The sequence below is a fragment of the Dermochelys coriacea genome, chromosome 7 (genome assembly GCF_009764565.3).
Source record: "Dermochelys coriacea isolate rDerCor1 chromosome 7, rDerCor1.pri.v4, whole genome shotgun sequence".
Lineage (NCBI taxonomy): Eukaryota > Metazoa > Chordata > Testudines > Dermochelyidae > Dermochelys > Dermochelys coriacea.
In genome coordinates, this window is record NC_050074.1 from 92,409,542 (window position 1) to 92,422,910 (window position 13,369).

General features: G+C 40.4%; 1 protein-coding gene across 4 annotated transcripts in view; it reads right to left on the reverse strand.

Moving 5' to 3' along the window:
* The window catches only part of PANK1 (pantothenate kinase 1), a 37,659-nt gene that overhangs the window by 19,222 nt on the left and 5,068 nt on the right, over positions 1–13,369 (reverse strand). For 3 of the 4 annotated variants that reach the window (XR_006282551.1, XM_038411618.2, XM_038411620.2), the window contains exon 2: positions 2,165–2,517. Coding sequence is in view for 2 of the 4 variants with exons in the window: in XM_038411618.2 (XP_038267546.1) it covers positions 2,165–2,517 (353 nt within the window). In the remaining 2 variants the exon portion in view is untranslated. Of the gene's footprint in view, positions 1–2,121; positions 2,518–13,369 lie in introns of those variants that run through there. The other variant, XM_038411621.2, reaches the window with a different exon arrangement.

Sequence of the window (13,369 nt, forward strand, 5' to 3'; positions counted from 1 at the left end):
ACAATGGGGAAATAATAAATACAAAAGTAGGCTACAGAGGTTAAACCAACCATTTTACCAATATTCATACCTCCATGGATTTACATGCATGCAATCAGAATCTATGAATCTATGAAAGGATGCATCTAAATTTTTGTTATATGCATCCCCATAGTTAGGTTATACATTACAATTCATTACAGTGTGCATGTAAAAGTATCAGGTGTGCAAGAAACTCAGACAATGACATTTCAATGCTTCAGGACACAGATTCTTAAACTGTGGTACTTGACAAAATAAGCCACTGTGCAACCTCTTCTCTCTGATGTAGACCTTGCCACTATTATTCATGCTCAAAATAGATTGCCACAATGTACAGTACAGGTGGATACAACTCAGGATGAGTCAAAAGCTGAATAAGCACTCTGCACTCAGTGATGTTGCACATTGGCAGTACTTCAGACCTGTGTTCTGGGGGATGCCATGGCTTCTAACAAGCTTCTGGATGGAATTCAAAGTGTTGACTTTAACTTATCAAGCTCTCATTGGTTTAGGACCTAATTGCTCTCTCCCTGTGACAGACTGTTACAGCTGAGATCAGCACGGGAACTGGAGCTTCCTCAATACAAATGACAGAGTGCTGCTAGCAGGGCCTTCTCTAGGATGGGTCTTCTGTTTTGAAACTCAATTCCCCCACCCACTCAAGCTGTCAGAGCCCAGAGTTTTTAGCCTTCCTTGCAGGCTGCAAAGGCCTTTTTTTCACCTCTTGTGTAAGGCTGATGAGAAGAGAGTGGGCCAAGATGAACATATTTATGGGAAGTCCTTTGCTTATTTAGTAATTTTAGCGTATGAGATCAGTTCTCAGAATGTAGGATGAGCACCTGTAAGTTTTAGAAATTAGAGACATATTAATCTTATGAGCTGTATGTGATGACCATGATTAGACTCACAATACAGTTCACTGGAGGTCAGAACAAATGGATCAAGAGATTGCAAAAGGGTAGAGCAGGACAGAAATATCTCCTCCCCCTTTTCTCATCAGGTTGGACAAAAATCAATGGATCAGATTTTTTCCAATTTAAAATGGATTTTTTAAATTTAAACATTTTTCTTTTTTAAAATAAGCTCATTTAAAATTATAACATCTGTTAAAGACCTAAACTTACTATAAATCTATTAAAATCCTTTAAATTAAAATAAAAAAAACAAATTAAGCAGTGTATGTTTGCACTGGCTAATGACCTGGAACTGGCATCTGTTGCAGTGTAATGCAGCTTTTGGCAGTCTTTTTCAGATACAGAGAGAATAATTTTATTCATTTAAATTTATTCAACTACTTCAAATCAATGACTATAGTCCATTCAAAGTTAAGAAGCTGACTGGGATTTGAAAAAAAAAAAAAAAGGAGGAAAGATAGTTTCGTTTTTATATTGGAAGAAGAAAACAAGGTGATGATGATGAGACCTAATTCTAAACTCCTGAAGGACATGGTGACCAGAAACAATTAGTTCAATGCATTAACAGATATTTCCATTGTGTAATAAATCAATTGGTTTTAAATGCAAAACACGTTTTGATAATTTTATTTTTTCTTACGTATCCAGCAGATCTACAGTAGCCTTATTTAACTCATTAATAATCATTTTAAAATGCTTTGGATAGAAATTTTAATTCAATTAAAAATGCATCCAAACAGACCTTGACACAAATCACAAGTAAAATAATTAATCATCTAGTAAATAAGAAATGCATTTGCTTAAATAAATCCCCCTGGTTAGCAAGAAAAATACCAAATTCTGTGGTAAAGGGTATACGTAGCTGCAAATTGATGATATGTTTTAATGATTACCAACCAAAGAGAATCAACCTCTCTTTAATAACTAAAAAAAACCCCCAAAAAACTAAAGTACAAATGAAAAAAATGGGATTATAAATGATTATTTAAAATCAAGGTCTGCTTGGTTATTTAAAATCAATCCACCCAGTTTCTCACCTTAAGGAAGTATTGTTCTAAATCTTCCCAATTAGCAATTCTTTAAGTTAAAAAAGTGACTGTCTAGGAGTGACACAAAGAGGTAATTTTATTGAAAACTTTAGTTAATAGAAAGATTTTCATATATTTGGTTTTGGAGAAGGACTCACAGATAGATGCTCCTTAGTGAGATTATGTGCATTTCCCACATACCGTTCTGAAGTCCTCTTCAAACTTGTAAGCCCCGCCTCCCGTGGCACAAAGTGTAGTGTGCAGGCTGGAGAAGTTCTTTTCACTACCCATCTGTATGAACCTATGCATGGCACAGGTGGGAAAGCGGATGAAATGCAAATTCCCTTTGCGTCCACACATGGTCAAGTTTTTCAGTTCAAGATGGACATCGCGAATGCCAGTTTTACCATAGGCTGTATTGGAAGTCAAGTATTTCCTAATGCTTTTCAGGTTTTCTACTTCCTCCTGTTCCTCTTCTGCTGTAATGTCTTTTGGTTCAAAGTAGACCAGTTTAACCAATGTTCCACCAATATCCATTCCGAACCATGGGAATGCTAGGAAAGGGGGAAAAAAAAAAGAGTTGTGCTATAATTATCTTAGTTTATCATATTAGAGTACAGAACTGAAATTCAAGTTAGCAAAGTTTACAAGATCAGTCTGATCCTAAGGACTGCTGGACACTTGCACCTACCAATTGCAGTTATTGGACATGATCAGATCTCATTCATGAAACCTCAGGGTTAAAACAAAATTTCAGAGAAACTGAAAAACAAGCCTCTAGGCACTTCCCCAAACATTTTTCTTTGGAGAAATATAATCAGATGTTATGATTATATTACTGAAAACATCTATCTTACTTGGCACTAGAGATCACTACATCTTCACACAGGATGCTTACTGAATTTCATCTACTTTGAATCCTAGCATTGCTAAATTAAAATGGATTGGGGAAAATGAAAAAGGAACAGGAAAAAGTGAAGTTTTGAGTCATGGTGGCAGTGCATGACAGCTATATTCCCTTTCCTCTCCCCCTTGTCCTACTCTGCTCTTTATTTGGGAAATAAGCTCTCCAGAAATGGTGTCTGCCTTTCCATCTTTGACATCGATAAAACTGCTGAAGCTAAGATGCCTAGGCTGGCCAGCTGCTCCAAATTTGCTAAGTAACCACACTGGCATGGTACATTTTCTTCTTGACAAAAGAAAGGAAGAACACACCAGCAAGTAAAAGAATTAGAGATACTTTATTTTGGTGCTTAAAAGTTCATGAGCCCATCCCTCAAACCAAACCCCAGTTTCTGGACATGGATTCTGCGTACTATTTGTTCCTCATGATCTCTATGCACTGAAAATACTACTATTCAGACTGCAGCACATCTTCCCTTCACCTCCAGCATGCACCATGGGCCAAGTATAACAAAGGTTTTGCTTTATCAACAGCAGGAAAAACATTAAGCGTTCCATACAGCAGGCAGCCAATTTGGCAGAGAAGCCTATCTGTGGATGAGAAAGTACTCCCACCTGTAAGTAAGGCCCTATCAAATCCACGGCCATGAAAAATGCGTCACAGATCATGAAATCGGGTCTCCCCCTGTGAAATCTGGTTTTTTATGTGCTTTTACCCTATACTATAGGGATTTCACAGAGGGAGACCAATGTTTCTCAAATTGGGGGTCCTGACCCCAAAGGAAGTTGCAGGGGGAGGTCACAAGGTTATTTTAGGGGGGTTGCGGTATTGCCACTCTTACTTCTGTAATGCCTTCAGAGCTGGGTGGCCGGAGAATGGTGGCTGTTGGCCAGGCGCCCAGTTCTGAAGGCAGCGCCCTGCCTGCAGCAGTGTAGAATTAAGGGTGGCAATACCATACCATGCCACCCTTACTTCTGCGCTGCTGCTGATGGCACCTCTGCATTCAGAGCTGGGATGCCGGCCAGCAGCCGCCGCTCTCCAGCTACCCAACTATGAAGGCAGCACTGCCATGAACAGCGGTTCAGAAGTAAGGGTAGCAGTACCACAATTCCCCCTACAATAAAAAACCTTGCGACCTCCCCACAAAACTCTTTTGGGCATGAGGACCCTACAAATACAACACCGTGAAATTTCAGATTTAAATTTTTAAAGTCCTATGACCATGCAATTGAGCAAAAACGGACCATGAATTTGGTAGGACCCTAACTATGAATCAACTACAGTTCATCTGTTGCTCAGAGTGAGCCATCCTGCCTCTCCCATACAGCAGTGACAGGCAAGGGCATGATTTGCCCCTTAATTTTCCATTCTGAACCTGACTGTCCTTGGTGGCAAGTTCTCCTGGCACTACTTGTGCCTTTTCTTGGAGGCTCTCTTTTAATTAACTTTCCTGTTAAGATAAAAACAGCCCCCCCTCACCCACACCATGGAAGGCAAAGACCCAGACGTGGCCTGAATACAATTTCTACCACTGAGTTTAGGTCATGCTGTTTCTTGAAACTTGATTACATTCCAAGGAAGTTTTCTTGTTTCTAATAATTACCTCCCTTCTCTTCACAGGCCGAAATGACCTTCCAGCCTTCAAATTCTTCTTTAAGTCATACTACTTTTACAAAGTTTATCAACTGACACTCCTAGGCATTTCCAGGGCTTTGAGATTGAATCACCACCAGGAACTTTATGGGTCCAAACAATATTTTCTGTGCCTGAACAAGGCATAATGCTGCCTGCTGCTTATTTACAAGGTCACCTGAAAGTGACAACAGGTGTTTGCATAGCATTGTTGTAGCTGGTGTCACAAGGTATTTATGTGCCAGATGTGCTAAAGATTGATATGTCCCTTCATTCTTCAACCACCCTGCCAGAGGACCTTCCATACTGATGATGGGTTGTGCTCGATAACGATCCAAAGCAGTGCAGACCGACACAGGTTCATTTTCATCATCTGAGTCAGATGCCACCAGCAGAAAGTTGGTTTTCTTTTTTGATGGCTCAGTTCTGTAGTTTCCACATCGGAGTGTTGCTCTTTTAAAACTTCTGAAAGCATGCTCCACATCTTGTCCCCCTCAGATTTTGGAAGGCACTTCAGATTCTTAAACGGTGGGTCAAGTGCTGTAGCTATCTTTAGATATCTCACATTGGTATCTTCTTTGCGTTTTGTCAAATCTGCAGGGACAGTGTTCGTAAATCAAACATGCTGGGTCATCATCCGAGACTGCTATAACATGAAATATATGGCACAATGTGGGTAAAACAGAGCAGGAGATATACAATTATCCCCCAAGGAGTTCAGTCACAAATTTAATTAACACATTTTTTTAACAAACGTCATCAGCATGGAAGCATATCCTCTGGAATGGTGGCCAAAGCATGAAGGGGCATACAAATGTTTAGCATATCTGGCATGTAAATACTTTGCAGTGCCACTACAAAAGTGCCATGCAAACGCCTGTTCTCACTTTCAGGTGATATTGTAAATAAGAAGCGGGCAGTATTGTGTCCCGTAAATGTAAACAAACTTGTTTGTCTTAGCAATTGGCTGAACAAGAAGTAGGAGTGAGTGGACTTGTAGGCTCTAAAGTTGTACATTGTTTTGTTTGAGTGCAGTAATTTTTTTGTACATAATTCTACTTTCGTAAGTTTAACTTTCATGATAAAGAGATTGCACTACAGTACTTTTATTAGGTTATTTTATTTTTTACTGTGCAAATATTTGTAATCAAAAATAATATAAAGTGAGCACTGTACACTTTGTATTGTGTGATAATTGAAAGCAATACATCTGAAAATGTAGAAAACATCCAAAAATATTTAAATAAATGGTATTCCATTATTAATTTTTTAAAATAGCATGACAGCCCTAGGTTAGAGTTGATTTTTCTTCATGCAGGATCATCCCCAGTTGATTGAAAAGGTCCAACGTGAAATGGACATGACTAAGGACTCACTTCCTGGATCTGCTTCTTACTAACCAATCATTCAAGAATGGGAAGACATGAATGCCCCTCCTTCTGAGATAGATCGCTACCCACCATCATGTATGTGGTAAAGACATGTGGGACTGAAGACAGGCCAAAAGGAAGAACTTTGTCTTGGTAGTATTGGCTTGCAACAAGGAATCTCAGGAACTTCCTGAGATCTGGGAAGACTGACATGTGAAAATAAGCATCTTGGAGATTGAGAACAGCAAACTGCTTGTTGTGATTCAGTGCAGAAATAGCAGCAGCCAGGGTAACCATGTGGGATTGCACATATTTGATGTACCTGGTGGGAGAGCAGCAATCGAGAATAGGTCTTATTCTTTCCTTGGACTTGGGGATCAGGAAACACCTGGAGTAGCATCCCTTTCCACCATGCTGATGAGGAACCTCCTGTACAGCTCCCAGTGCACAGAGTCTGAATCTGCTGAAGAAGCAGTGACTCATAAGAAGGGTCCCTGAAAAGGTACGGGATGGAGGGGAAGACAAAAATTGAATGGAGTACCCCAGTCCCACACTGCTTAGGACCCATCTGTCAGTCGTTATTGCTTCCCAAGCACTGCAGAAGTGAAACAGCCTGTCCTCAAACTGAAATGATGAGGTTGAGATGTTCACAACTGGTCTGCTGCTCTCGATATGCAAGGCAAATAGGTGGAGGGGGACGTAGTGGCTGGGTAAAACTAGAACCCAAAGATCTCCTCCTCTGAAACTTATTCCCCTTTCTGGAGTAGTCTTGTCTCAGTTGGTAAGGTGTCTGCCTAAAATATAGTTGAGAGCAGTACTGCTGCTGACTGCCAAAATTATGCCTCCTTGTTGCTGGAGTATAAATTCACAAAGAGCACAGATTTGCTTGAGAGTTCTTAAAAGAATGTAAAGTTTCATCCATTTTGCCTGATAATAGAAGTTGACCACTTAAATGCAGGTCTTCTACACGCTGTTGGCTAGCTGCTGCTATTCCTGAATTCTGCAACCATGATGCTCATAGTGACCACCAAAGTCACAACCCTGACAACCGTATCAGCTACGTTCAGGGCCGATTACAAAATAAATCTTTGCAACCAAACTCCACAACAAATGCCTCAAACTCCTCTAAAAGAAAAGGAGTACTTGTGGCACCTTAGAGACTAACAAATTTATTTGAGCATAAGCTTTCGTGAGCTACAGCTCACTTCATCGGATGCTGTAGCTCACGAAAGCTTATGCTCAAATAAATTTGTTAGTCTCTAAGGTGCCACAAGTACTCCTTTTCTTTTTGCAAATACAGACTAACACGGCTGCTACTCTGAAACCTGTCAAACTCCTCTGTAGAGGATTTGGGTAATGTGTCCATAAACTTGGTTACGGAGTCCCAGGTCATATTATTTTATTTGGATACCAATGCCTGCTGGTTTGCCACTTGCATTTGTAAAGAGGCAGTCCAATAAGTTTTCCTGCCCATGAGATCCAACCTCTTTGCCCTCAAGCATGGACTTGTACTTCCCTTGATGTGACCTCTCAGTGGCTCCCTCTGAGATCAAGGACTGAAGAATGTCCACTAGCTTGCATGTTTTCTCCTGCACAAGTTCAGCCTATATACCTAAGGCTGAAGCCAATTGTCTAAGGAGGTCCTGATGTGCCACAAGTCCTCTGTTATTGGTGAGGAAGCTAGTAGCGTCAGCACTGGAGCCAATGAAGAAGTCAGCCACTCTGCAGATTGGCAGGGGCAAAACACTCACTTGGTACGAATGCTGAAAGACACATCACACTGGGGCTAACATAGATCCCGACACGATCTGCAATATGATCACCGGTAGTGCCGAAGATGACTGCTGTGCCAACGAACCCCCTCAGAACCAGTACAGGCGGCCTTGACTGAGTACTCAGAGTGATGTGTGGTGCTGAGGATGGTGCTGGCAGCTGGAACGTGTGTGTAGTTAACCCAGACCATGCTGTCACTACTGAGGAAGTCGCTGCAGCAGAATGATCCGATGAAGTGAGCTGTAGCTCACGAAAGCTTAAGCTCAAATAAACGTGTTAGTCTCTAAGGTGCCACACGTACTCCTTTTCTTTTTACAAATACAGACTAACACAGCTGCTACTCTGAAACCTGGATAACTTGAGAATCGGGAACCGAAAGGCACAGCAGATATGACGTTGCTTGGTATGCCAGACGTGTGGACACCATCAATGCCAACATCATCCGTACTGATCTCAACAGACATCCCAGGGACAGTGCCAGAGTCCATGGTGGATCCTTGAGTTGATGGTGCTTCAGTACCCGAAAGCTGGTAGAAGGCTCCATTCAGTTGTGCATATCTGAAGAGTCATAGTGCTGATCTGCACTGATTGTGCAGAGGAGGATGTCTCTCCCTGAGATCTGGAGTGGCTACCTACAGTCTATATTATGGGTCCTTTTCTCAGTGGGCATGGGAAGGGGAACGATTTCTCTTCCTCCCCTCAGAGTCTGGGCAAGGAACATCAGCTCAAAGTGGCTCCAAAGGTGTCTGAGGAGTGAATACCAGTGCCAACGCAGCCATTGTGACCTGCTCCATCAAGTGCTGCTTGAGTCTCAAGTCCCTTGTCACCTGAATTCTTTTCTTAAAAAATTTATAAACGGCGCACTTCTCCTTAATGTGTGCTGCCCTCCCAGACACAATAAAAATAGCATGTAGGGATCACTCCTAGGAATAGTCACCATGCACAACAGACAATATTTAAATCCAGGTGAAGGCATTCCTCCAGAAAAAAATACAGCTACTTTAACTAATTATTATAACTAAGGTATACTAGCTAACTAACTACTACAACTATTTACATCGAAGTCTCAGAAGGCCATGACAAGAAAATTAGTGTGAAGAAACACCACATGGAGCACTCTGACTCTAGCCATGGGCAGTGAAAAGGAACTGAGGGAGGGTCAGGGCGGCATCATCCTTATATAGCCAAGAGAAGGGCTTTTTAGGGAAAGGGCATGGGCACCACCCCTATGGGTGCTTGTAGGCAAAATTCTCCAACTTTGGTGCACTGGGTGCGCATACACCTGCGTGAAATACATGTCTGCAACCACTCAAAGAAGACTTGAATTACATACCCCAGGACAACAAATTCACACTCTGAGTGATATAGCTAACACGTGAACAGCAAATTAAAGCACTTGGGTAACAGCAGCATGGTCAACAAGTGTAATATGGAACAGGTCTATGGGTAAATGTATTCCAACTAGCAGAGCTACTCACTTACAGTGACATTTTGTATATATTAATGAGCTCTACTTATTGCACAAAACGGATGACAACTTTAAGGGTTATACTTACTATTATACTTTGTGGTATGAATGTTATAGGCCATGCTAGGCTTACATGGACACTAAAATGTATACATGTAAGCAATCAAAGAAGGGACTGCTGCACGGGAGGAAAAGAAGGGGTAAAATGGGCTCAGCTGGGGCAACTCCTCCCCCAGCACTGCCTTGGATCCAGAACTGTGCAGGGGAGACCCCTCCATACACCCACATTCTGGGGTCACTAGGATGCAGGAGGTCCCTCCCTCCATTCCCACGTTGTAAAAGGTTGTAACAAGATAAGGTTTTGTTTCTTTAATTTCCTGTACACCAAAATAGTTTTCAAAGCTGTTACAATGTTAACGTAAGGGTACTTAAATACAGAAGCAGGGGAAAATCATGCCACTCACTTATCAGGTGCACAAGAGCTTTGAATCAATAGTAAATAAGAAAAAACAGTGACAAGATTTTCATGCACAACTAGTGTTGTGCATGTGATGTGGTGTCATGTCAGTTTCTGGGAACTCCACCGAATCATTAACAGGTGGAATGAAAACAACTGTACTAATTGAGGTGAACAAATATTGTAGTCAATAGGATTAACAACATGATAGGATTTATACAATAGAGGGGGCAATAATTATATAGCCTACCCACTTTTAAAAAAGCCTAACTGGGACTATGTCTCTCTCTTATTAGGTCATTGGTTTTATTTCTCTCCATGTATCTCACTCCTCTTTCCCCTCTGCTATGGGCCAGGCTAACACCTGTAGAAGAAAATGAACAAATGTTTGTTCCTGAAGACGAGCACTTTCCCTGTAACACTGGGGCAGAGTAAAAACTTAATTTTTTTTTTAAATTACACTTTTAACACCATAGCCACTGATATTTCAATAGTGCAGAAGCACAGCTTTACTGTTTCCTTTGCAGTGTTGTCTGGTGGAGAGAGAGAAGCACAGTGACTGTATAACAGACTACAATAGGGAACACACCAATTTCCAGAGTCTGAAAACTCCCACTAAAATCCCAGTAAAATCAACTTTGACACTAAGAAGTAGTAATGTGCAGTATAAAAGTGCAAAAAACCATAAGCAGCATCTGTGCATTCTGAATAAAGGATTTAGCAATTAACAAATTAACCTTTTTGCAAAACTGTGCTCTTTTACTGGTATTGTTGATTTAAAAAAAAAAAATCTGAAAATGAGGCACTATTAAGTTGCCGAAACTATGCCTGCATGTTTCTTCAAATGCTTACAATAGCATTACATCCAGTGGTACCAACAGTAGGAGCACTAAGGCAGACAGACAGCTGGCATTTTATCTATTGTGTCTTCTGCACATGCAGGTTTACATAACTTAGTGGTTACAATGACTGCAGACAATTCATAGTAATGTTCCCACTAATGCAACCACTAATGGGAAGTATAAAGAAAAATACAAGTGTAGACACAGCTTTTAATTTTAATATTTTGACACCTGTCTCTAAACTAAAAATGAATGGATTAATTATTTAAAATCAGCATTTTGTCTGATAACCCGTGTCACAGGCTCTCCAGAATTCAAATTGAGTGAGTTATCAAAAATTGAAAAATTATTTACAATGCAAATACTGACAAGTCTATTTGCTGATAATAAAGTACCACTACAATATTCTGTATAGGTGTGATTTATTACACAAGAAGTAAGGAAGTCACTGAATTCTCTGTAAGAGCATTATACACTTTAAAACTATCAAAAACGGGATTATGCTTAGCTAAACAAAACTGCATGATAAGAATAGTTAAACTGCTCATTGACTCTGCTGAGCAGAGGGAAATCCATTCCTAAAGAATCTCATCACCAAATATACATTTCTGGGAAAAGAGTGAGAGGAGACAACTCTGCTACAGATCTGCATTGCAGTAGGTTACAAAGGACACATTAATAAAGTGAAATGCAGTCCTAGAAAACACAGCATTGGCATAGAAAGCCCTAGAATGAGTGTCACACAACTCAGAGAATAGAGTAAAAATATTAATGACAGTGAACAGCAATCTGGTGCTGAGCTGGTGTGCACACTTACATAATTTCCTTCTCCTCCCCCCCGGGTGAATGTTAACAGTTTTTAAATGTATAACTGTAATGCTAGACACTGAGTCAGGAACTTATTTGATTGTTACCTGTATATATAAATCCATCTAGTATTCTTTGACATTTCAAAGCAAAAGAAAGTGACTAAGCAAACAGATTTCAGAGTAGCAGCCGTGTTAGTCTGTATTCGCAAAAAGAAAAGGAGTACTTGTGGCACCTTAGAGACTAACAAATTTATTAGAGCATAAGCTTTCGTGAGCTACAGCTTGCATCCGATGAAGTGAGCTGTAGCTCACGAAAGCTTATGCTCTAATAAATTTGTTAGTCTCTAAGGTGCCACAAGTACTCCTTTTCTTTAAGCAAACAGAAGGTTTATAAAAGATTACATAATTAAGTAATCTGATAGCCCAGCTGTTGGTGTGTATCTAGGGGAAAGGTTCACTCATGGGTAATATAGTACATCTTATCCAGTATCCATACATGCTTGAGCCCATATAAACATTACTGTGCAGAATTATGAAATGATAAAACCATGCAGCTAAATATAGAAATATTTTCTTGCATTTTATTTAGCAGTTGTCAAGAGTACAAAACAGAACCACAAAATATAACGTGTTCCTTAGGAATAGAAACTCAAACAAACTCGCTCACTAGAGTACCTAGAACACAAAGGTACTTTTCACATTTTTCAAATTATTTCCAGCTAGAATTATTGCACTTTACTAAAAACTGAATAAAACAATTAAATTTTTGATAAGCAAGTAGGAAGGTGTGGATTTTTTTAAGTCTCTATTTCAAACTATTCATTTCAGGAAACTGGACATACAACATTAATGAACATGCAACTTCATCACTAAGTTTAAAAATCAAAAACAAAATCCATAGGCCAGATCATACCTTATGGAGGAAAAAATCCATAGAAGGCCGCAATTTAAGAAGAAAACTCCGTAAGACTTGAAGACTTCAGTGTCTATCTCAGCATGCCCTCTCATAGGAGGGACCTGAAAGCTGACAAAAGAAGTGGGTGGCACAGCCCTCCATCATTATGAATGTCCAAAGATTTGCAGGGAAACTCATGAACCTCAGTCGTAGGTCACACCCTCTCCACAGAATCCGACAAAGTAGTATGGCTTCCTTAAGTGGTTCCTTTTACACTTGCACCGAGCTGGGGTCTGGTTAAAAAAAACCCTCAAATATAGGAGGATGGCTCTGGAGTAGCATGTACTCAGAATTTTGGGCAGAGGACCACAAAGTTCCTACTGACTTTATCGAGTAGACATACAGCTAAAACTGGCACTTGGGAGAATTTATCCCACATTGGTTCTGTCATATCTCTGGAAGCAACTGTAACATCTTAAATGGTCTCACAACAACAATAGGACACAAAGAGGATTGTCTTTAAAGAGTCATTATCCAGTGAATGTTACATAATCTGGTTCCCAGTTGGCTTTTTGTGTTGAAGATGCTTAGGCTGACTGATGGGCTGAAACACACTGCTTTAATTGTAGGCTTGTACACACTACCACTTATGTCAGTAGAACTTGTGTCTCTCAGGGGTCTAAATAAACCACCTCTTGGGCAACGTAAGTTACACCGACTTAAGCACCGGTACAGAGAGCACCATATTGGTGGGAGAGCTTCTCCCACCAACATATAATACCACTTCCACAAGAGGTGGTAGCTTATGCCGACAGGGGAGCGCTCTCCCATTGGCATACAGAGCTTCTAGCGTAGACTAGCTGTGTGAGGTTTAACTACTACTTCCTCGTCAACTGGAAACAGAGAAAATAAAGGTGGATGACATCTTCCTTGTTTCTGCCAGATGCTTCCTTAAAATAACTACTCGAGTCCACCCTGTTACACAAGCTTAGAACAAACAAAATGACACTAACATGGTAAGTGCTTATTGAGTGCCTACTGCCTATTGGGGACACACACACACAGATGTTTAGTATGATCACCTATTCACATAAACGTGAGGACAGGTATGTTTATTTCGGTGTGTTACTCCAAACATACTGTAGACTGATTACCTAAAGTTGTGATTTTAAAAAATAAGCACAGTCAGACCGAGTCATTTCTTGAGCAAGGTACCTCCATGGAAAACACAGATGCTGCAAGAAGTGATGATGAGG